This window comes from Penicillium paradoxum (genome assembly GCF_028828445.1).
Source record: "Penicillium paradoxum strain IBT 22861 chromosome Unknown utg000006l_segment0_segment0, whole genome shotgun sequence".
NCBI lineage: Eukaryota > Fungi > Ascomycota > Eurotiomycetes > Eurotiales > Aspergillaceae > Penicillium > Penicillium paradoxum.
In genome coordinates, this window is record NW_026643184.1 from 3,262,009 (window position 1) to 3,284,976 (window position 22,968).

Here is a 22,968-nt window from a genome sequence, read left to right on the forward strand (position 1 = left end):
TGCATCCCAACTGTCTGAGTACCACGTAGGATGTAGGGCTCGGAGCAAACATGGCATTCCATTCAGAGCCGTCTGCAGCCAATGAACAGGTCATACGAGTCGCATCGTCGAATGAAGTCAGGGAAAGAACCCGCCTACATATGATGCAAAAAGAAAGGAAGGGGTGTTTCATGATCGGATTATCGATGTATATGCCCTTCACTTGTGATGAAGGCTGTGGAGGAGGCTATGTACTGTTGATTGGTGTGATTCTTCAACGAACCGACCCAATCCTATCTGTACACGGGAAATATAGACATTGGCCGGGACAGGCGACAATTCACGCACCGTGTGTCTGGGCTCTCTTTCGCAGGCAAATGATTGTGGGTGAAACATTGTTGTCACCAATTAAAGGCCCTTGCTTCCACCGCCACACCAGCAACGTGCATCTCCATCACGCTCAACTTGGACGAGAATATCCATATTTTTCTCACGAAGGAAGTCGACAGTCCGTTGACGTACGTCTTCCAAATCCGCACCCCGAGAAGCAACGACATGGATCACCCCGAAAACGTTCTGAGGCTTCTTATCATGCGCATGGTCGTGGTCATGGCCGTGATCATGGCCGTGATCATGAGAATGATTGTGATGATCATGGCTATGGTGATGCTCGTGATCATGACCATGATGGTGGTGGTTATGGTTATGGTCACAATCCCCATGGCTGGAATGGTCGTGCGAATGGCTATGCCCAGAAGATACTCCTGTATCATCGAGCCAAAACTTGGGTACTGTGTAACTGACCACGCCTCTCAAGGTACTGACCCCCGCCAGCGTTTCCCGAACATTATATTCCGTATCGGCTGGCAGGGTGAGCAGCAGTGTCTTGGCCGTACTGCTCACTAGAGGAACGGCCGATGCAAAGATCAATATGGCAATGAAACATGATGCCAATGGATCGTAGCCGGCCCAACCAGAATAATGTACGAGAATGGTGGAAATCACGACGGCAACTGAACCAAGCGTATCAGCGAGGATGTGCAAGAAGATTCCGTGCATGTTCTCATTGCCATGAGAATGATCATGACCATGATCGTGGCCGTGATGAGCATGACCATGCTCGAAACTGAAGATCCCAACCAGATTCACTGCAAGACCAGCAATGCTGACAATCAAGAGCTCACCGATACGCTGCATTTCACTCCCCGATGACAGCCGTTCCGCCGCCTCGTAAATGATTTCAATGCTGATGATCCTACATGCTGTTAGACTTCATTCTGAGGCATCTCTTTGAGAACACTCACATGAGGAAAATCCCATTGGCAAATCCAGACAAAGTATCAACCTTACCATAACCATAGGGGAATCGAGCATTCGGAGGCCATTTACTCATGACAGCGGCACATAAGCCAACGACAAGTGCAAGACAATCAAAGAACATGTGAATACTATCACTAAGCAGCCCCAGTGACCCAGTCAGAAACCCATACGATAATTGGACAAGCATGAAAGTAAAGTTCAGGCTGCAGGGTGTTAGCGCTAATCCGATAGTTGACAGCTTCAAGATTTCATAACTCACCACATAAAGTAGAAAATGCTACGAGAGTCCTTCTCCTTAAGAATGCTGTGCAGCAAGGGATATGGTTCGCTTTTGTGGAGGAGCCACTTGGATATACGGGAAGATTCTGATGCTGTGTGTGAATGGGAATGACCGTGCGTGTGGTTATGTGCATGCGTATCCATATTGAAATGGGCGTCATCCCGCCGAGACGCGAACAAAGAGGCCGTGGCCAAGATGACACGCGCGACATAAACCAGGAGGAGGTCATCCTGTGCATGTGGGGAGCACAGCAAAGCTGCAACTCCAACGCAGATGCCAAGTCCAATTTTATTTGGGGAGCGGAGGCTCGTGGGCAAGGAAATCATGAGTGATAGAGCGAAAAGACCAGTAGGAACCAGGAAATATATCAAATCTGAGACGCTGAAGACAAATCCTCGATTGAAGAGCATGGTGAGTAGTGCGAGGGACGACCCGCCTATGACGGCCAGTGGTGCATCGGTTGTAAGCACAACAGAAGTGCCATTCGAGTCCGAGGACTTGCTTGATGGAGCAACAAGACCTGGTTCAGGAATGGGTCCATTGTGACAGAGGAAAGGGAATGGAGGAGGAACAACGAATACAGATCCTAAGAGGGCAACATATCCGATGACTGGTGATACATCCCAAGCACGATTTAGCCCTAGGAAACTGGATACAATAGCCACTAGAAGAAGGGCGATAGAGATAGGCTTCCGGCTGTATTTCTCCCGACTGCGCGAGGATCCACTGATGATGGCTGGTATTCCCGTCGCTGACGCAAGGAGCAGCGCAAATGCCACCAAAAAGCCACCAATCTTGAATGCTGCAAATATTGGAAGTGCCACCGAAACTATTTGTGAAAGCGAGGCTTGAATGCTTCTGGCATTCAATGTTGGGAATTTAGTGGACGAGCGACCGGATGAAGCAGTCTTCTTATAGTTGACCCGTATTATCTGGCTACAACCGAAGAGAACGAGGGTCATTGCTGTCAAAAGGCAGGTCTTTTGACCAATTTGTCCGATAGAATTGATCACGGTTGTATCAGGAATACCTTCGGCGGACGTATTGTTTTGGGCATATTGTCTTTGGCACCAGGAAAGCGCAATCCATGGCAGTACGATGACTGTGCCACTCAGAACTTCGGCACTATGGTTAGGGTCAGTTCCTACCCACCGAGCACATTCTAGCTCACATACCTCTTATCTGGAGTATAGTCTGCCTGAATATTTGTTTCTGCAGACAAGGTTCCATGAACAACATTGGAACCTTTCGAACTGTGGCGAATGGACGACACGCTATGGTTGTGATTGTGATGCGCGCCGGAGTGCGAGTGTGCATGATGGCTATAACCAGATCCTTGCTGTGTATGCCCATACGAATAACTCGAATTCACAGCATTAGTTGGCTCTGGGATTTCAGGAAGGCTGGCGTCAGTTGGCTGTGAGAGGGGCGGAGGTTGCGCCCAGCGATTGGATCGAGAGTGGCCGTGACCGCGACTATGACTGTGGTTATGCCCATTGGATATGGGATTAAGATCCACGCTTAGCGACGGTGCCCCTGTCGACATGGTCTCTGGATGCTGGCGCGCAGCTGGAAAGTCCAGCAAGCAGGCAAACTGGATAGGAGATGGGGCACTGCCAAGATATCCGGAGGGTGGAGCGGGCGTGAGCTCAGATCAGCGGGCAGGCCAGCAGAAGATACAGCATTGCGCAATATGATAATATAGCAGTACTCCGTAATATAACCGGATTGCCAGTCGCCTTGGGCCCAGACAAATTGGCCACTGTCTCTAGCGAAAAGCCAGAGAGGCTCCTCCCCCAAGGTTCTCACATCCAGGGGAATCACGTGAATGCTTATCGGATTACGTATCTTGAGATGTTTGAAGTCCCCCCTCCGCGTTCATTCAAGGCGCCAAGTGGAATTGCTGAAACTGCTTGTCTAGCTCTTCCCGCGTCTTTTGATTACCATTCGGCTGATCACTGGCATGAATGGCATTTCTAGAGCGGCATTGTGACCATGATTGAGACCCTTATCAGTATAGCGTTTTGCCTGTCCAGCGCTCTCACTGTGTTGATCCTGCTGCTCCCCTCGCAATATGAGCTAAAACAAACAGGACCTTCTTCAAAGCCAAGTGATACAAAGAGACGCAAGACAAGTGTCCAGATCCTTGTGCTTGGTGATATTGACCGAAGCCCTCGCATGCAGTATCATGCATTGAGCATTGCAAAACATGGCGGGGAGGTGGTGATCATTGGGTATAATGGTTAGTGGGGAGCTTTCGGTAGAACTGCAAAAAGAAAAGAAGAAGATTCACTAACAAGTAGGTGTTTGTGCGAACTAGAATCCGATCCTCATCCCGATATCACCTCCCACCCCAATATTTCGATTGTCCCACTTCGTCCACATCCCACTCTCCTGCAAACTGATAACAAGCTCTTGTTTACAATTTATGGGCCCTTGAAGGTGCTGTTTCAGATTGCTTGCCTCTGGAAATGCCTTGCATATACCACAAAACCGTCCCGTTGGCTTTTGGTTCAGGTATGTTTGTTCAAAAGGAAGTTGTTCAAGATTCATTGAAGTATTGACTGTCCCTTGCGGAGGTGATAGAACCCACCCTCCATTCCTACACTGGCTATTGCCTCAATTGTCTGTTTCTTGCGCCAAACTAAGCTTATCATTGACTGGCATAATTTTGGATTTTCCATCCTCGCCTTAAAACTTGGCCAAAGCCATCCTCTGGTGAAATTATCGATATGGTATGAGAAGAAATTTTGCAAATCCGCTTCGGCTCATTTGTGCGTTACCAATGCTATGAAATCCGTGCTCAAGGGGGGTTTTAATCTTCAAGCCCCCGTCTTGCCGCTCCATGATCGTCCTGCTAGCCACTTCAGCCCTATCCTCGACCACGATGCACGTACGGACTTTCTCATGTCTCTGCCAGAAACCAAGGAAGGGTACTCCTCTTTGAAAGAAGGGTCTCTGCGGGTTCTGGTCAGCTCAACCTCATGGACAGCGGATGAGGATTTCTCAGTCCTCATTGACGCGCTTCTTCGGTATTCCGAAATGGCGACTACTACGAAACCTCACTTGCCCAGAATTTTGGCCATAATCACCGGGAAGGGTCCACAAAAAGCAATGTATCTGGAACAAATTGCTGCCCTTGAAAAGTCCGGCAAGCTACAGAAGGTCACAATCCGAACTGCGTGGCTCAGTGTACCTAACTATGCTCGACTGCTGGCATCTGCATCTTTAGGGGTCAGTCTACATACCAGTAGCAGCGGGGTAGATCTCCCCATGAAAGTTGTAGATATGTTCGGTGCAGGTCTTCCGGTTGTGGGATGGGATCGTTTCGAAGCATGGCCTGAGTTGGTGACTGAGGGCGTCAATGGATTAGGGTTTGGAAGCCCAGAGGAGTTGGCTGATCACTTAGTCGAACTATTTGGGGACAATGGCAGATTAGAGATTCTTCGTCTAGGGGCTCAGAAAGAAAGTTCTCGGCGATGGGATGATGAATGGAATCCTATTATGGGTTCCCTGCTTGGGTTGACATAGATGGTTAGCACCCTCTCACGATGTGAATATCTAATCTTATGAATATTCCATGGCCTTAATTTATGGCATAGTTTTATAATACCTAGGGTTTGATAACTGTTGACGACCCAGGGACTTAATATTTTAGTTCTTGTTGCTAATGCTATCTGGTGAATACTAATAAGTTGCCTGGAATTTGGCTGCACATTGTAGGCAAGTATCAAACACCTCAAAGAGAGCATTGAACATTTGACCCTGTTTCCCGCCACGAACATGGGCCACAACTTCTTCGTCGAGCGCTTCCATATGGCAAACAGAACAGTATTTGGATATCCCAGGTTCTTGGATGGCGAGAAAGGACAATCCACATCGATCTATAGGGATGAATGATGTTAGATATATCAAACCAACAAGTTCAGCCTATTGACGTACCCCAACGATGGCCATTTGCGCACTGAGCGATCAGGACCGAGGGCCAACCAATTCCCGCATCGCAAACTTCGCATTTCTCATAAATATGGCCTCCCGCGCAATCGAGTTGATCCTTGCTCTTCGCTGATATCGGACTAGGATCACTGTTGCATCTGGAGATCTCCTCCCTCAGGTCCGCACCTGTCATTATTGCTAGGCATTCTAGAGACGTTCGAGCATGGGCTCGAAGTGACTTGTCTCTTTCACCAACAATAGTGCGACAAGCAACGGCGTAGACGAGTCGCTGGCTCTCTACGTCAGGTCCAATGTCACCATCATCACCGGGTAGCACAAAATTGATCATTTCTCCTGTCCGGTTGTACTTGGCGGTTTGATGACCGGAGACCGGTGCAAATAAAGCTTGGGGTTCTGTCGTAGATCCATCCTCCTCTGAAAAGACAATTACAGATCTGTCGTCAGATGTGATTCGATATTCGATCATATCCGTGGGGTGTGAAGTGAAGATAGCTGCAGTTATGTTGCGATAGGATGCTAGTCCCCAGATCCTCGAGACAGTCATCCCCCCCAAGTCATTTTCCAAATCATAATCTTCCTGAAATTCTTCGGCCATGTGTTTCCAACGTGGCCGTTGCAGAGCACTGAAATTTCGAGCTTGGTGAAATCTCGTCATCAGGCCAATCCCGCCGAGTGTGCCTAGCTGAAGCATACATGTGTCGCTTTGTTCATTCGTGGAAGATAGCATTGCTAAAAGCGAGTAAGCAATCTTTAAAATTTTCCATAGGTTTCGCGATACATACCAGAAATCGGCTCCAGGTGCCTTTGCTGATGGCCCCTATTTGCTTCAGTTTCAGATTCATAAATCGGCCAATCTTGAACTTCAAGGGCATCGGAGTTGATAACGTTGCCAGTGTACATATCAATGGGCATGGGCAGGGTGATGAGGCTTGATATGGCGCCCACCGCTAAAGTCATTGTTGCGGGTGATCTCTGCGAGGTTTGAAATCAGTCACACAACAATTGAAAACACACGCGTGGAAGGGACTCAGCATACAGTATGGAGCCATCTGAGAGGACCAGTGACGTGGTGATATGCCCATTTCTCATTCATCCGACCCAGAGGATGATCCGTCAGATCCGTAGTTAATGTGTATTGCTGTGAAATCTGCTCAAGCGAGCTTCCAATCATGATTTCGAGCTTCATCAATCGAAGATGTGTGCCACATACAGCGGCTATTATGGCAACTGCGCAACCAAAGCTGCCTGGACTGGTTGCGGGTGAAACCTGCCACGGACCACAAGAAAGTACAGTAGTTCGTTGTTTCTCTTTCACTGCCTTCTCAAACAACGATCCAGAGCAAAGTGAGAGGTTGTTTGTTTGCTGATTTTGGAGGGAGTGGTGCGCTAGAATTTGAATATCATAGGGCTTGGAAGAGTTGCTCATTGTGTCTGACCGGACAACCCGCAACAACGTGACCTCATTGAAATCGTTGACTATCGTAAGCAAAGGAATTCCCCAGCGACTTTCGCGTGAATGTAGAAAGGCAGAGCCGACAGCAGGCGCCGAAGGTTTCAAGGACTCGCACCAAGTGAAAGATCGAATATTAGCCTCGCGGAATATATGGCTATTTGGGTCTTGTGAGGGCTGTCGCTGCGGCCAGAATACATGATTGACGATGGAAACCCTAGTCCACTGCTGCTTCAAACCGACGGGCTCCCAAATGGACAACACCAAATTTGATGTCAGTACGGCAAGCACACTGCGTCGATATTTGCCAAGTCCTGCTGGTGACCAAGCTAGACCGATAACATTGCTCTCTGAAAGATCTGCGGCAACTGAAAAATCATCTCTATCTCCTGGAAGGTAGATTGGCCATTCAGAGTTGGTAAACAGATTGGCTCGAACACGAGTCATCTGCCAATCTTGGATTGTCGAGTTGAGGGGAGCATCATCATCCTTCCCAATTTTTGGTGTCTAACAGCATGTTAGTCATATTCAAGCCTTCCACATACAGAATCGCCCTATGCATACCAAAATTTGGAAGTATTCACCTGCAGCAATAGCAAGCTCACCGTCCGAGGACCAAGCAAGGGCGTCATGGCAGGATGGAGCTAGTGAGAGGGCAACAGGTCTCAACATGATGACACGAATAAGACCTTCCCTAGGACAGCATTCCTAGGCTAAAGATTCAATCGCGAGATAACTTTGAAGAAACGTAGAGAAAAAAGTGAAGGCGAAGATTTGGTTTTGTTGTGGTCGCAGTCGGGGGACTGGATGCCTGAGGAACCAGGCGACAGCATCAACATCAAAAGACAAACCCCAACATTTGAAGTGATCTTCCAAGTCATTGGAGAACTGCAACACGGACAGCTGGCAGATTAAGTGATACCCATGTAACAAATGATCTAGGCTCATACCATCACCTAATCTCTGGGGGTTGAAGATCGGGGTTGTGAATGGAAGAAAGAGAAGTACTACGGGTACACCTTTTTGGCCTACCGGCGTTACTAGAGTCATCCTCATCAATATTACTATCCCATGAAACAACAGACTGCTGAACACCTAATCACTTAGGTATTCGGAACATATACCAGTAACCCCCCCCCCCCCAAGAACGTTTAGTTGGCAGGTACCAGATGTGTCTGCCCAGATAGATTTGACGCATAGCCTGCTTATATCGCTGGTCCTTGATGTAGGAAAGGTGGCATAACCGCGAGCACTTCAACGACCGAGGTGACACATTTTCAAAACAGAGTCATGGAGTGCCTTTCCGATCACTTGGATCGAGTGTCGCAAGTATAGTTGGAACTGGGAGCTTTCTCTCCATTGACATAGGCGTTGACCATGGTGTCAAGTAATTTGGCATGCTTCAGATGCGAAATGTGTGTGCAACAATAGCTCGACAGGGAGATCAGCTAGCGTGTTTAGCTTGGAAATCTCAGAAGGTGGAGTACCCTAGAATCAAGATATCACTGGAGAGATACCTTGCCGAGGTCGTTTTGCCTGATTAGGCATAGGAGTGGGTTCTGAAGGCTTGGTTTTTTTTTAAGGTTGCATAAAAGGGTTCGGCCTCTGTCTCCGAGTAGTGCTTCTTGAGCACATCCTGGACCTTATAGCATTGCGTTAAGGCATGCCAGGTCATGTCCCTAGCCGTGGCCTTCATTGGTCCAAGCTCTCACCGAAAGTGGGTGCGATATTAATCGCCAACATCGATGACTTGACGGGCAAATATTATATATGTATAGCTTAGCCTGGAGAAAATCCAGGGGGGGATTTATACTGGAGAGTGCCAAATACTGTCCATGAGGTAGACTAGATGAGTAAATGTGATTTTAGGCAATATACTGTTCCAAATCAAAAGGAAGGTACACGTCCTCGTTATACAAGATGATGCCCAAGCTAGTAACGCATTTGAGGGTATCAATCATAACGTGCCACCAGAGATGCTTTAGAAAGTGTGATTAAATCAATCCACCCGTTCCAACCTCTGCACAACCATTGCAGTTGCAGCACCGCCGCCGTTGCAGATTGCAGCCACTCCATACTCGCCGGGCTGCAGCTGGTGCAGCAAGGTGACGAGGATGCGGGAGCCCGAGCTACCAAGAGCATGGCCTAGAGAGATGGCGCCACCGAGCATGTTGACCTTGGCATTTTGCAAACCGAGGATCTAGATGAGTTAGATCTGATATGATCTCAAGTTGAGTAACACACGGCACTGACCTTTTCGTTGGCTTTAATCACAGCGGCAAAGGCCTCGTTGAACTCCCATACCGCCACTTGGTCCTTTGTGATACCAGCACGCTCTAGCGCAATCGGGACTGCTTTGGCAGGGGCCACTGGGAAGTCCACAGCATCGATGGCGGCATCGGCTGAGGAAACAATACGGGCCAGGACACGGCTGCTAGCCCCATATTCGCGAGCAAGATCCTTGTTACCCAGGATCAGAGCCGATGCTCCGTCATTCATGGTGGATGCGTTGCCAGCGGTCACGGTACCCGTCCCATCTCGAAGGAAGGCGGGTTTCAGAGTCCTCAACTTATCGGCACGCAGATTCTCAAAGCCTTCATCGCGTTCAATAATGGTATCTCCTTTCTTACCTTTCACAATAACTGGGGCAATTTCCTCGGCGAACTTGTTCTCCTTCCATGCTTGCTGGGCTCGCTCATATGACTGAATGGCATATGAGTCCTGGTCCTCCCGTGAGATGCCATGGTTTTTGGCAGTGTGCTCGGCACAAATACCCATGTGGAATTTGTTGTATACATCCCACAGACCATCTTTGATGAGTCCGTCCTCCAGCTTGATCTCACCAAAAGGGGGCAATTGACTAGCACGTGCCATATAATAGGGAACACGAGTCATGTTCTCCATGCCACCAGCTACTTGCGCCTCAGCCAAACCCAATTGGATGTTTTGTGCCGCAAGTGCTACCGCCTTCAGGCCAGAAGCACAGACCTTGTTGATGGTCGTAGCTTCGACAGTGACAGGAAGGCCAGCAAAGATAGACGCTTGACGGGCGGGTGCTTGGCCTACTGAGCCCTGCAGAACATTTCCCATGTAAACATCTGTGATCTTCTCAACGGGTATCTTGGATTTCTCTAGAGCAGATTTGATAGCAACAGCGCCGAGCTCAGGTGCTGATACAGACGCAAAAGAACCATTGAACTGGGTGACCCGGCGTCAGTAGAATATTCCCCAGAGCATTCTTCAATTCAATATACCTTTGCTGTTGGTGTTCGAGAGGCACTCAGGATGTAAGCCTCCTGGATTTCCTTGCATGTCGGGCGTGCGGAGCTAAACTGTCGCTGGGTGCGGATTGCGGGGAAGGCCCGCTTGGGAAGACGAGCAGACAGGCCTAGGGAGATCATGGCGGTTTAGTATGAGAGTGGTAGTAAGCCGACAAGATCGAAGAATTATCAGACACAAATGGAAAGAAGTCAAACACAAAGAGTTGGAAATTGCTCCGCATTTGCCCATTCGGCATGCATCCGGCCGTACAACCGCCTATAACCGCCGCTCCGCCTGGACCGAGGCTGCCCAAGGCGGTGAAATCTTCCTATCGATGGATCCATGGATGACGGAATTGCTGAGTCATGCTATCATAACTCTTTTGGGAGTGTTTCTCCATTTGGGTATTTATTCCGGCCTTCCCCTCCATCACTCCGCTGCATATCGCCTGCCATATCATTGATTTGCGAGTCTCTTCTCTCTCTTTGCTTTTCCTTTATCCTGGATTATCCCTGGATAGTCAAGATCTTTGGCCACATACATACAGCTCTATTCCATACTTGAACCGCTTTGCGCCACCGATTCTCGCATCATGTCTACATCCGCTCGCCGTCGTCTTATGCGGGACTTCAAGGTACGCGTTCATATGACTACTTTAGCATTATGCTTTTGTTGGATCCTTCCTGCTGTTTTCATGAGCTGGGATCTATAGATGAAAACTTCATCTGTTTTTGTCTCCCTCACCTGCTGCTTCTATCCCAATGTCTTTCATTTGAGTTCATTCGCCCCGCTAACATTGCCATCCTCACAGCGCATGCAAACTGATCCTCCCGCTGGTGTCTCTGCATCTCCAGTTGCCGATAATGTTATGACATGGTAAATATATTCCGAGGTTTTATCTGGGGATCTTGACCATAGTTCTAATGGAATGTTAGGAATGCCGTCATCATTGGCCCCGCAGACACGCCGTTCGAAGATGGCACATTCCGCCTAGTCATGAACTTCGAAGAACAATACCCCAACAAGCCTCCTGGTGTGAAGTTTATAAGCCAGATGTTCCACCCCAATGTGTATGGAACTGGTGAGCTCTGCCTCGACATTCTGCAGAACCGCTGGAGTCCGACTTATGATGTGGCGGCTATTCTTACTAGTATTCAAAGGTATGGTCAGCTTATACCCGAAACCCAGTTTACACATGCTAACGTGTGTTTTTAAATTGCAGTCTCTTGAACGATCCCAACACCTCGTCTCCAGCCAACGTTGAGGCCTCAAACCTCTACAAAGACAACCGTAAAGAGTACACCAAGCGGGTGCGAGAGACTGTTGAAAAAAGCTGGGAGGACAATTGAGCTATCCAACTTGTTAAAACGAGTCCGATGGTCTGATATTCTTATGAATAAGCACAACAGCTTGACCGTTCCAAGGTTTGATCTGCACAGCGTGGGGTTTCTGGCGCCTGGTCTCTTATTCGATGTATCCGGTTTGTAATAGTTGTTTTTGTTTTTGTTTTTTGCCAATACTATTTTCTATTTTCGCCTTCCTGTCCTGCCTCATATCTCTAGTGCCTTGTCTCTCAATGTCTATCCGTAGGTCATATTAGGCAGTGTAAGGTCGATTTATCAGATCAGTCCAATTAGTCCCATAGTCGCATCAGTGCATCGTACTGCTTCTACAAAGCTTGTGTTCTGATCCATCAATATATGCATTGTAGATCCAAATAGTACTCGATTAACGAGATACTGATACTTACATGAAAGCTGTCCTCTTGATACATATAGACCTCCTACGGAGTATAGATGTAAACATTAAGCTTATCTGCAAGTGGTTGCGTCTACTCCGACTCCGGGGGCGGTAAGCCCAAACGGGCGACTGTCAACAGTCGAAATCCCACTCTTTCGCGTCAACCCCCTCTCCTACCAAGCTTCATTTGTCGTTTTTCTTTAGGTTTGGTTTGGCCGTTCTTTCTTTGCGGCTTGACTGCTGCTTTATTTTCAACCCGAGCCTTGAGCGTTTTGGTCCACGTTGCACGTGGACCCCCTGATCCCCAACCCCCTCCTCCGAGCGACTACGCCGTAACCGACCGTGTCCCCCTTGGAACGCCTCTGAAGGCCTTCGAACCCCTCTTTGGGGTTTACCTTGCAGCTTGAGCTTTTTATAGCGAAGTCATACTTGCAACTATGGCGTGTGTATAGATCCGGGCCTATTGTGTGTTCACCAAAACTGACATGGGTCCTACAGGTCCGCGGGGTCGAACACCATTAAGGGTATGCACAGCCTAGCAGAATAATTTGAACCTTGCTTCGCGGATGTGAGACTGACAGGGTAATGTATAGTTGTTGCTAGGTTCCGGCCGCAAAATAAGGTCGAATTAGCCTCAGGTGGTAAACCCATTGTCGAATTCGAGAATGAAGAGTCATGTAGCATCAACGTGAGTCGGAAATGAGTCCAGACTACACGAGGGCTATGCTGATCAGTTTTCAGTCCCGAGAGGGCACAGGCGCCTTCACATTTGACCGGGTGTTCCCTATGGACACTGCGCAAAACGACATCTTCGACTTTTCTATCCGACCGACTGTAGATGATATTCTGAATGGCTACAACGGAACAGTCTTTGCCTATGGCCAGACTGGTGCCGGAAAGTCGTACACAATGATGGGTTCCGACATCGATGATGACATAGGGAAAGGTATCATCCCACGAATGATCGAGCAAATCTTCGCAAGCATCCTGACCAGCCCGAGCAATATTGAATACACCGTCCGAGTCAGCTATATGGAAATTTACATGGAGCGGATTCGTGATCTGCTGGTACCCCAGAATGACAACCTACCAGTCCACGAGGAGAAGGCCCGCGGAGTTTACGTTAAAGGACTGCTGGAAGTTTATGTATCCAGTGTGCAGGAGGTATACGAAGTTATGCGCCGGGGAGGAGCAGCACGTGCCGTCGCTGCAACCAACATGAACCAGGAATCATCTCGCTCCCACTCCATTTTCGTCATCACCGTCACCCAGAAGAATGTCGAGACCGGGTCTGCCAAGAGTGGTCAGTTATTCTTGGTCGATTTGGCTGGTAGTGAAAAGGTTGGAAAGACCGGCGCGAGTGGTCAGACCCTGGAGGAGGCCAAAAAAATCAACAAGAGTCTGAGTGCGCTAGGAATGGTTATCAATGCGCTAACCGACGGCAAATCGACACATATTCCTTACCGTGACTCGAAACTCACTCGAATTCTCCAAGAGTCCCTTGGCGGTAACTCCCGGACGACTCTGATTATCAATTGTTCACCCAGTAGCTACAACGATGCGGAAACGATCTCTACCTTGCGATTCGGTGTGCGCGCCAAGGCCATTAAGAATAAGGCTAAGGTTAATGCAGAGCTGAGCCCCTCGGAGATGAAGCAACTATTGCGCAAGGCGCAAAGTCAAATGACGAATTTCGAAAGCTATATCTCGGCCCTTGAGGGCGAAGTGAGCATGTGGCGGAGCGGCGATAGCGTCCCTAAAGACCAATGGACTCCTTCACGGGGAAACGAGCTTGTCAGTGCTACAAAGACTGAGGCCCGCGGCCCGCGGCCAGGTACCCCCTCGCGTTTACACGAGACTGTTCGTTCGGAAACTCCGCGCCCAGATTCACGAGTTGGAGATCGGTCCAGCACCCCCAGCCTGGTGCTGGAAAAGGATGAGCGTGAGGAGTTCTTGCGCCGCGAGAATGAATTCCAAGACCAGCTGTCGGAAAAGGAGTCGCATATTGTCAACGTTGAGCGCAGCCTCCGCGAGGCACGCGACGAGCTTCGGTCTATGAAAGAAAATGGCGCACGAACCGGCAAGGATAATGAGCGACTGGGAACAGAAGTCAACGAGCTTCGCATGCAACTCGAGAAGGTTTCCTATGAAAGCAAGGAAGCCGCCATCACCATGGACGGCCTCCGAGAGGCCAACACTGAACTCACAGGCGAGCTAGACGAAGTAAAGCAGCAGCTTTTGGATGTTCGGATGAGGGCAAAGGAGACCACCGCAGCACTTGATGAGAAGGAAAAGAAAAAGTCCGAGAAGATGGCTAAGATGATGGCTGGATTTGACCTTGGGGGTGATGTCTTCTCCGACAATGAGCGCAAGTTGCAGGACCTCATCCAGCGCGTTGATTCTCTACACCGCATCAGTTCCGAAGGCGAAGTGATTGCACCTGACGACCTCCTCGAGCTCCGAACGAATCTACTCGAAACCCAAGGCTTCATCCGACAAGCGGAGCTGACCGTGAACGACCGAAGTGACTTTGGCGAGCTGCAGGACAGTCGCCGCGCAGACTTGGAAAAGAGACTGGATGATCTTCAGCGAGAGTATGAAGATCTGCTGACCCGCAACTTGGGTGAGGGTGACGTGGAAGAGATCCGCGGACGACTGGAGCAAGTTTACATGGCAAAGAAGGAAGCGGAGACTGCGGTGACCGAGGATCTTCGTTCTGACATCTCGCGCAAGGATGAGGAATTGACCAAGTTGCGACAATCTCTTGTTGATACCCAGTCTCGAACATCTACCAATGGCGCCGCTAGCAAGAGTTTGCAGCAGCAAATCACCGAATTTGATGCCATGAAGAAGTCTCTTATGCGTGACTTGCAGAATCGCTGCGAGCGTGTGGTTGAGTTGGAGATCTCCTTGGACGATGCGAGAGAGCAGTATAATAATGTCCTGCGATCATCGAACAACCGGGCTCAACAGAAGAAGATGGCCTTTTTGGAGCGCAATCTCGAGCAATTGACACACGTACAGCGTCAACTTGTCGAACAGAATAGTAGTTTGAAGAAGGAGGTAGCAATCGCGGAGCGCAAGCTGATTGCGAGAAACGAGCGTATTGCCAGCCTTGAAGCTCTGCTCCAGGAGAGCCAAGAGAAACTTACCCAAGCCAACCACCGGTATGATTTTGCGTTCCTTTCCGGATTTAAACAACCCTCGATACTAACTACCTCAATAGATTCGAAGCTCAACTCACTGCTGTCAAGGAGCGCCTCGAAGCAGCGAAGCAAGGTTCCACTCGTGGCTTACCGAGTATGGATGGGAATGCGAGTTTCAGCTTCGGGGGTTCGCGCATCGCGAAGCCGCTACGCGGGGGTGGTGATGGGCCGTCGAACGCGAACGTCGCGGGCATACAATCGCAGGAGGCGACCGGGAAGCGCAGCAGCTGGTTCTTTGATCGCCGATGATCTTGTTCCACCCTCGGAAACTTGCTCGTCTCTTGCACAGTTGCTTCTGAGGCTCGACGGATGCCTACCGTGCACCCCAGATCTTGTGCAGTTCGTGCTCCTTTCGCTAGCATGTGGTTGATATTGGCTGATCTTGAGCTACCTTGATTCCTTTTTACGCTGTCTCACGAGTTTCTTCTTTTTCTTTGATCATCTGACCTACAAATTTTGTTCTGATGTTATTTTGATGTTTCCCATGTCGCTTTTCCTTTTTTTCATTCCAGTACATTAGATCACGCCCTGCATGCCGGGGACTGGAGGCTCTTCAATCTTCCTGATACCCTTGTACATCAATTCCAGATAGAAAAGCAGAACACCTGGTAAGTAGTTCGTGGCGGGGCCGACTTGATTGATGTGATGTGACATACTACTTGATACGAGACGATAGCCCATCAATGTGATTGACATTCATAGATCCTAGCACCTGCTCCGCCGAGTAAACCTTGGTTCGAACACATCGATGTAATATCAAATGACAATATGAGGTTCTTGACCAATGATGATGATGGTAAGAGAGTATTGTACAGAAGGGGTAACACATAGATCCTCGACACATCGCCTTCCAGACCCGGTACATCGATGAGGGATTAGACTGTCTTGAGCTTGTGTGAAAGGAGTCATATTCAACAATGCTCAGTAGATATCCTCCTTCGCTGTCAGCCGGACTGACTCGCACCCCGGGTGGCTACGGTGGCTACCTCCAGTCTTATTTCACTTGCTCACTGAATAGTGAAACACCTGACTCAAAACAGCAATACTGCGAAGACAAGAGGCGATATGCAAGGTATTTTATACAACTCAGCACCTAAAAGGTCAAGGAGCGACAGATAGACCCGGGCTCTAACAAGTACGGGGCCTCCTGTTGAGACCAGCACACCATCCTTCTGCCTGTGGTGTATAGTCAACAGAGAAAAAGCAGAATGGGTCCAGAAACAAAATAAGCCAATTGATACATCCAGAGCCTGAGCCAAAACCCAAGCTAGCCCTGTATACACTTCACGAGCAAGATTGTACGTGTCTCAAATATACAAAAGATATGGGGTAAGCAAAACCACGAGACAAAAGAAAGAGAAACAGAGAATATGCAATGCATTCCCCTCGCCGACCAAAAGAGCATGCCTCACATTGCGCCAGTATTCGCCCAAGCAACATCTAAACCAGTCCGTCATAAAGTGACAAGGCACTGACGATGGTTTCATCCCGTTTGCTGCCTTCTTTGAACTCCTCGATATCGAGACTGCCGTTCTCATCCTTGTCCATCATCCGGAAGATCTTCCGTACACGCTTCTCCGGGGTATCTTCGTCTTCGGGGAGTTTCACCATGGATCCAACCTGCATTCCCGTCAGTCATGACCATCGTTATATTTTCCAAGGGCCCATGATACGTACCATCTTGTAGATCGCTTCGACAATGGCCAGCATTTCGTCATAAGTGATTTTCCCGTCGCCGTCAATATCGTACAACTGGAATGCCCAATCCAGCTTATCTTCCATCTTGCCTCGTGAAGTCACAGAAAGGGCGCAGATGAACTCTTTGAAATCAATCATGCCACTATTATCCGAATCGAAGACGCGAAAGACATAATTGGCAAAGGATGAAGGGTCGCCAAAGGGGAAGAACTGCCGGTAGATTTTCTGGAACTCCTCCTTGGTCAGGGTGCCGGACGGACAATCCTTGAGAAATCCTATACACCTCGCGATCAACGATGGTACTTAAATCATGTCGCACACCTCCCTGCATACCTTTATACCATTGTTGTAACTCCTTCTTATCGAAATGTGTTGCCCTTTGCAGCTCATCGAGCTGTGTCGGCGAAAGCTTCGACTGACTGCGGAAGACGGGTCAGCGCGGATTTGTTCTCTGGTAAATCCGGGTCGCATGATGATTGAGATGGGCGACAGCGCTCGCAGGGTTTTATTCCTGCCTTGTCCCTTCGAAGAGAGAGAGGCGTCGCCCGACATGCGCGGAGTCTGTGACCCCGAAGGTTGAAATAGAGCAATGTAGGACTTACGATTTGCCCATGATGAGAACACTCTAGAATAGTACCAAGCGCGAAAACGTCGAAGCTATCAGAGACCAAATCGACCAGATCGAGAGTAATGATTCGAATCAAATGCGAAGAGCGCGGAGTGGTGACGCGGGGTAAAAACAGGCGGGATGGTGTGGCTGAGTCGCGGTGGCGGGAAGGTCAATGGTAAGAGGTGCAGTTGAAAGAAGACAATGAGACGAGACGGTGAGTACAATCAGAATGCTGTTAATTGAAGGAGATCAAGATGGAAGTGGCGAGAAGATCAACGTTGCAAGTCCAGAAACATCCGGCTTGGCGCTTCTACTTAATTTCATTGCGCATATATACATAGTCCACTTTCATTTCTCCGTAAACGTTGTCTATCTTCCATGAAGGAGACCTCTCCAAGGGGATTTTATTAAAAAAAAAAGAACACAAGACATGGGATCAAAACAAGGCGCTCCACGAAGAACCTGAGATGCAAGGCTAAATGTTAAAAGGGCAACGGCTTCAATCCACCTTGATGGAGCCATAGATGCGGTGGATGAACGCCCAACTGGCGAAGAGACCAATGGAACCTGCGAAAAAAAGTCAGTAAATGCCTCGTCTAAAAGACTATCAATCAGACATACCAGTCAGAACGAACACAATGAAGGCGATTAACGCGGAATAGCCCACATAGAGCACTGCTCCTGTCAATCCACCAAAGCTGACCCGTGTTGCCCAGAAGAGGAGGGCATTCACAAAGACATATCCACCAGTCATGCCTGCACCGATAAATGCGCGCCAATGCCATCGGTAGTTCTCGGCGCACAATAGGAAGTAGACAAGCAGGACCGTTGTAGCGGCAGAAGTGATGATCATCAGACCGTAGCAGAGGAACAGGAACCCAAACATGTAGTAGATCTTGTTGGTCCAGAGGGAGTTCATAATGAAAAACAACTCGACGAAAATCGCACCGAAGGGCAGGAGTCCGGTGAGCAGGACTGATGGGATCGGACGCAGACTACCAGACATCGGAGGAATCTGCCGAGGAATTTGATTCGTCTTAGTGGGACCTTCAAGTGGCTGTTGAAAATTCAGATTAGTTATGAAGATATTTGTATGGGAGGGGAAGCGTAGATACCGATTGCTTGAACCCTAACCAGCTGCCTGCCACGCTCAGTGGCACACTGATAACAAACCAGATTAAGACCAATGCCAACATAGTTCCAAATGGCACAGCACCACTGGATCCCTTGGCCCACACGAAGAGATTCAGTGTGAAGAAAGTTACAAACACAATGCCAGGGACAAATAGAGGTGTCATGATAATGTTGCGCCTCCAAGCATCACCCCCAAACGACTTGTACATTCGAGCCGATACGTAACCGCCAATGCCACCGAAAAGGGCGGATATTAGGAGAATAGCGGTGGCCAGGAACCCGCGGTTGGAAGGGGAGAGGAGACCAAGCAGGGCAAATGCTACATATGAAAGTTAGCATCGAAGCAATCAGGAGCGTAAGCTGGGTTACCTACCAACAGTCACACCTGTCATCATGAACAGCTGGGCGCCGTTGCCTGCCATCACACTCAAGAGCAGTGGGTATTGTGGGCACCGGAACACATCGCCGTGGACCAACTTCCAGCCGGAATCCTCTTGGACTCCATCTTCAATAGCGGCCGAAGTGCTATCCAAATCCTCCAGATTGAAGGAATCCAGCCGATTATAGCGAGCAATATCCTTCTTGAGTGCACGGACGAGAATCATGCTGACCATACCAACAAGGAATACCACGAAAACGGCCGAGTTGATAAGAGAAAACCAGTGAATCTTGGGGTCATAAACATGCAAATACTTGTCCCACCGGGTCGCCCAGGCTGTGGGGGACTCCTTCCAGAACACACTATACGTCCAGGTGACAGTTGTCTCCCCATCCTCGTTAAGAGTGAGAGTATTGCCTTGGGTGCCGCACTCGGCAGCTCCACCCTCTAGATTCCGTGAGTCCTTGCGAGACCTTGGTTGTACAAGCACCCCGACAACGCGATATTTATTCTTGCCACCAAAGCCCACCTTGTGGTAATCAATCACAATGTCATAGTGATTGTTGAGCAGCACCTGTCCATTGTCATCTACTTCACCCAGAGAGAAGCCAGGATTGTAGAAGTTGGTCTTGGTCACGCTGTCGTAGTTCAGCTGCGCGGCCGGCAATCCATCAACAAGCCAATTGATGTTGTATCCCTGAGCGATCCGCCGGTTTGTAAACTTTGCACTGCGTGCATCAAATTTGGCCTCTGCGCATATCGATTTGCAAGTCTCATTCTTTGCCATGTGAAGCTCGAATGGAGAGGTGCGAATTCGATCACCGAATAGAATACTCCCCAGGGACTCCCTCACATCCTTGGGGCCATCTGCGGGCCGGCAGAAACTGAATGCGGGATGGTAGTAGTCATATGAGAAAACCGAATGAAGCTGATCATCGCGGGAGAGGCCGGGGGTGAGGTGGTTGACATAAAGTGGAACTGCTTGTCCTTCGTTGTAGGAGGTCGGTGCGACGCCTGGTAGGTAAAAGGCCGTAGTCAAAGAAGGAATTGCTAGCAGAGCCGATGAGAAGAGCGAAGCTCGATCGGTGAACCGCATGGTGAGCGTCCCTATAGAGGCCGGGGACTTGCAAGTCAGCCTAGATCATTTGTTTGGGGAAGGAAAGGAGTAGAGCTAATGTTCCGATAGGTAGTAGGCAGAGGAAAGGGATGTTTACGGTTAAAAGCTACCCCAGAAAGACAAAATCACAATCTCATCTGTGGGAAAATCGCAATGCGCGAAGGGATGTAAAATGCCGTAGTGACAAAACTACGAGTGACAGACTGGCAATGACGATTAAGGATGCCTTCGGATGATGCCTTGGTGCCTTGCTCTTATCGCACGTGATGGGCGTATCGGCGAAGCGGCCAAATTTTTTTGTTCGCGGATTGTTGTTTGATCTCTGTATCCATCGATTCAATCATGGCTCCAGCACAGACATCTGCGCGGCCTCAGAGTCTATCAACATTGCTCGAGACTTTGAATACCTGTTTGTCGACAACTGCCTCCTCCCTACCCAAGCCACACAAGGACGCGCCTTCCGATGTCACGATCGAGCCTCCCCAAGACGGCATCTCTCTTCTCGACACCAAGAGCGAAATTCTACTCTCTTACTTGCAAAACCTCGTGTTCTTGATTATCTTCCAATTGCGCAATGTCTCAGCGAAACAAAATCCGAAGGAGAAGAATCAATCCACGGACAAGAACCTCGAAGATGACATCCAGAAAAAATTGATCGAGCTTCGGGTGTTCCTCGAGCGCGGTGTTCGTCCCTTGGAAGGGCGGCTGAAGTATCAAGTTGACAAGGTCATCAAAGCTGCAGAGGATGCGGAGCGGACTGAGAAGACCCAACCAACCAAGGCAAAGAAAAGCCGCAAAGCCGCAGCATCAGACAGTGGAGCCTCCTCCGAGGAAGATGATGATGCGAGTGATAGCGATGATGGAGAAGACATTGATGAAATGGCGTACCGGCCTAATGTCTCTGCTTTCTCCAAGGGAGTGGTTGAGCAAAAGAAGGCCAAGCCCTCCAAGGGTGCCGACGAAGGACCCGGAGATGGCATTTATCGTCCCCCGAGGATCATGCCGACCTCCTTGCCTACGACAGAGCGCCGCGAACGCCAGGATCGCAGACCTATTCGATCTAACGTCATCGACGAATTCGTCAGCGCTGAAATGTCGTCCGCGCCTATGGCTGAACCTAGCATCGGCAGCACAATCATTGACGGTGGCCGAACTGTCAAGTCAAAGAAGGACCGTGAGCGCGAGGCAGAGCGTACCACTTACGAAGAAACCAACTTTGTCCGATTGCCGAAGACCACCAAGAAAGAATTGGCCAAGCGGAATCGCGGAAAGGATACCACGTATGGTGGTGATGAGTGGAAGGGACTCAATGAAGGTGCGGATCATATTGAGCGTCTCACCCGGAGATCGAAAAGCAACGGTGCCGCCCTCGAGAAGAGTCGGAAGCGAGTGCGCAATGAGGATGGACAGCGCGATGATGGCGTGGGCATGGGCCAAATCTTCGACAAACGGCGAAAGAAGGTTGACAGCTGGAAGCGGTAAAAATTGGTTGTTGCAACGGGCGATTTCCATGTTCAACGGCGTTTGGGATCCGACCACTTTGGTTGTTGGAGTTTTTCTGGATTACCCAAGGTCCATCTTGACCAATGCATATCTGTATTTACTTTCTATACATTGAAGCATATGATTTTCTCGGATCAATCTTTCCCTGCAGGACCGTTCACAAGGCCGGAGGTATCTACGTAGGAACACCGTACATGATAGATGTCTCACCGCCGGAATATGATCGCTGACTCGGCATGCCGAAGACAAATACCGATTCCTACATACACCCGTTTATGTACTTTTTATGTTCCTTATCGTGAGATTACGAGGTTCTTTTTCAAGAGACACTCATCATCGAACAAGAGAATTCCAAATTTCTGGATTGCCCACTTGGGAGACAGCATAGATGCCCCGGTGGGATTCACATGTCAGAGTTGAATATGATGTCATCGAATCCAACGAGCTGGAGATACGTCTGGCGATACCCTGACACGCTTCTCTCCACATATCCTCTCACTTAGGTCAATATGGAAAACCCTGGTGCGTTCCATATGTGTGATAACACATATTGATATCCTGCTCATCTCTGTGTAGTGACCGACGTACCTACTGTTATCCGGCTTCTGACACAGTCGCCGCCATCGTTGCAAGAAACCACGCTTGAGCAATATTTTACTAGCAATGCGTCCTTCGTTCATCCGTTCTGTCGAGTCCCCCATTTTGAGGGCAGTAGATGGTGGGTTGTAAAGATATTCCAGTGGTACAAGATCATGTCACCCCGAATTGAGCTAGAAATCCATTCTATTGGTATGTCAACACGAGAAACTTGGGAATTCTTGATTGCAAACACTAACACCTCACTAGCGTTTGATGAGAAAAAGCTTAGGCTCTATGTCAATATGTCTCAGATCTTCTCTATCTGGCTTGTTCCCTTCCATGTCGCTCCAGTGACTCTCACCACCGTCTTGGATCTGACGTACGATTCGGTCCGCGGTGATGCTACAACCAATGGTGACCACAAGCTTTACTACATCAATAAGCAAGAAGATCTGTATCAAACATCGGAGTTTATCAAGTTCCTCATGCCGCACATCGGATATTGGCTGATTTTCGGTTGGCATCTCATCGCAACCCTTTTCTGTGTCCTGGGTGTGACCTTACTATGGCCGATACTATGGCTGGAAGAGAACCATTATATCCCGGGTCGCTTTTTACGAGGGGGCAATCTGGCTTACGATATGGAAAAGAAGATCCCAGGTATCAAAGAGCAATGATAGAAAACCGCTATTTATGGTGTTCATGTTGACATCACTGAATACAAGGCTAAATCTATTTTTATCTCACATGAATGT

At 49.0% G+C, this 22,968-nt stretch overlaps 10 protein-coding genes across 10 annotated transcripts; 5 read left to right on the top strand and 5 right to left on the bottom strand.

Annotated features, from left to right (window-relative positions):
* Nucleotides 1-387: 387 nt before the first annotated feature.
* On the bottom strand, nucleotides 388-3,125 carry N7457_007587 (metal cation transporter MSC2; the record flags this gene model as incomplete). Its single annotated transcript, XM_057178630.1, has 4 exons — nucleotides 388-1,234; nucleotides 1,284-1,502; nucleotides 1,559-2,704; nucleotides 2,755-3,125. The coding sequence occupies 4 exons, from the start codon at nucleotides 3,123-3,125 to the stop codon at nucleotides 388-390; spliced, it is 2,583 nt and encodes an 860-aa protein (XP_057030374.1).
* A 449-nt stretch (nucleotides 3,126-3,574) lies between these two features.
* N7457_007588 (chitobiosyldiphosphodolichol beta-1,4 mannosyltransferase) lies at nucleotides 3,575-5,110 on the top strand (the record flags this gene model as incomplete). Its single annotated transcript, XM_057178631.1, has 3 exons — nucleotides 3,575-3,821; nucleotides 3,900-4,096; nucleotides 4,166-5,110. 3 exons carry the CDS (start codon nucleotides 3,575-3,577, stop codon nucleotides 5,108-5,110), a joined length of 1,389 nt encoding a protein of 462 aa, XP_057030375.1.
* A 156-nt stretch (nucleotides 5,111-5,266) lies between these two features.
* On the bottom strand, nucleotides 5,267-7,658 carry N7457_007589 (uncharacterized protein; the record flags this gene model as incomplete). Its single annotated transcript, XM_057178632.1, has 5 exons — nucleotides 5,267-5,463; nucleotides 5,522-6,265; nucleotides 6,319-6,508; nucleotides 6,573-7,493; nucleotides 7,551-7,658. The coding sequence occupies 5 exons, from the start codon at nucleotides 7,656-7,658 to the stop codon at nucleotides 5,267-5,269; spliced, it is 2,160 nt and encodes a 719-aa protein (XP_057030376.1).
* Nucleotides 7,659-8,985: 1,327 nt separating this feature from the next.
* Nucleotides 8,986-10,387, bottom strand: N7457_007590 (thiolase family protein; the record flags this gene model as incomplete). Its single annotated transcript, XM_057178633.1, has 3 exons — nucleotides 8,986-9,186; nucleotides 9,240-10,184; nucleotides 10,241-10,387. The coding sequence occupies 3 exons, from the start codon at nucleotides 10,385-10,387 to the stop codon at nucleotides 8,986-8,988; spliced, it is 1,293 nt and encodes a 430-aa protein (XP_057030377.1).
* A 452-nt stretch (nucleotides 10,388-10,839) lies between these two features.
* ubc2 (E2 ubiquitin-conjugating protein RAD6) lies at nucleotides 10,840-11,596 on the top strand (the record flags this gene model as incomplete). The annotated part of the gene is made up of 4 exons (XM_057178634.1): nucleotides 10,840-10,881; nucleotides 11,059-11,123; nucleotides 11,183-11,407; nucleotides 11,470-11,596. 4 exons carry the CDS (start codon nucleotides 10,840-10,842, stop codon nucleotides 11,594-11,596), a joined length of 459 nt encoding a protein of 152 aa, XP_057030378.1.
* An 828-nt stretch (nucleotides 11,597-12,424) lies between these two features.
* Nucleotides 12,425-15,442, top strand: N7457_007592 (putative kinesin family protein (KinA); the record flags this gene model as incomplete). The annotated part of the gene is made up of 5 exons (XM_057178635.1): nucleotides 12,425-12,429; nucleotides 12,486-12,511; nucleotides 12,581-12,675; nucleotides 12,729-15,154; nucleotides 15,214-15,442. 5 exons carry the CDS (start codon nucleotides 12,425-12,427, stop codon nucleotides 15,440-15,442), a joined length of 2,781 nt encoding a protein of 926 aa, XP_057030379.1.
* Nucleotides 15,443-16,633: 1,191 nt separating this feature from the next.
* N7457_007593 (EF-hand domain-containing protein) lies at nucleotides 16,634-17,504 on the bottom strand (the record flags this gene model as incomplete). Its single annotated transcript, XM_057178636.1, has 4 exons — nucleotides 16,634-16,813; nucleotides 16,871-17,166; nucleotides 17,225-17,310; nucleotides 17,494-17,504. 4 exons carry the CDS (start codon nucleotides 17,502-17,504, stop codon nucleotides 16,634-16,636), a joined length of 573 nt encoding a protein of 190 aa, XP_057030380.1.
* Nucleotides 17,505-18,000: 496 nt separating this feature from the next.
* N7457_007594 (transmembrane 9 family protein) lies at nucleotides 18,001-20,110 on the bottom strand (the record flags this gene model as incomplete). The annotated part of the gene is made up of 4 exons (XM_057178637.1): nucleotides 18,001-18,068; nucleotides 18,123-18,558; nucleotides 18,617-18,954; nucleotides 19,009-20,110. The coding sequence occupies 4 exons, from the start codon at nucleotides 20,108-20,110 to the stop codon at nucleotides 18,001-18,003; spliced, it is 1,944 nt and encodes a 647-aa protein (XP_057030381.1).
* Nucleotides 20,111-20,473: 363 nt separating this feature from the next.
* lcp5 (small subunit rRNA maturation protein LCP5) lies at nucleotides 20,474-21,613 on the top strand (the record flags this gene model as incomplete). The annotated part of the gene is made up of 1 exon (XM_057178638.1): nucleotides 20,474-21,613. One exon carries the CDS (start codon nucleotides 20,474-20,476, stop codon nucleotides 21,611-21,613), a length of 1,140 nt encoding a protein of 379 aa, XP_057030382.1.
* Nucleotides 21,614-22,143: 530 nt separating this feature from the next.
* On the top strand, nucleotides 22,144-22,890 carry N7457_007596 (uncharacterized protein; the record flags this gene model as incomplete). The annotated part of the gene is made up of 3 exons (XM_057178639.1): nucleotides 22,144-22,156; nucleotides 22,211-22,423; nucleotides 22,481-22,890. The coding sequence occupies 3 exons, from the start codon at nucleotides 22,144-22,146 to the stop codon at nucleotides 22,888-22,890; spliced, it is 636 nt and encodes a 211-aa protein (XP_057030383.1).
* Nucleotides 22,891-22,968: the final 78 nt, after the last annotated feature.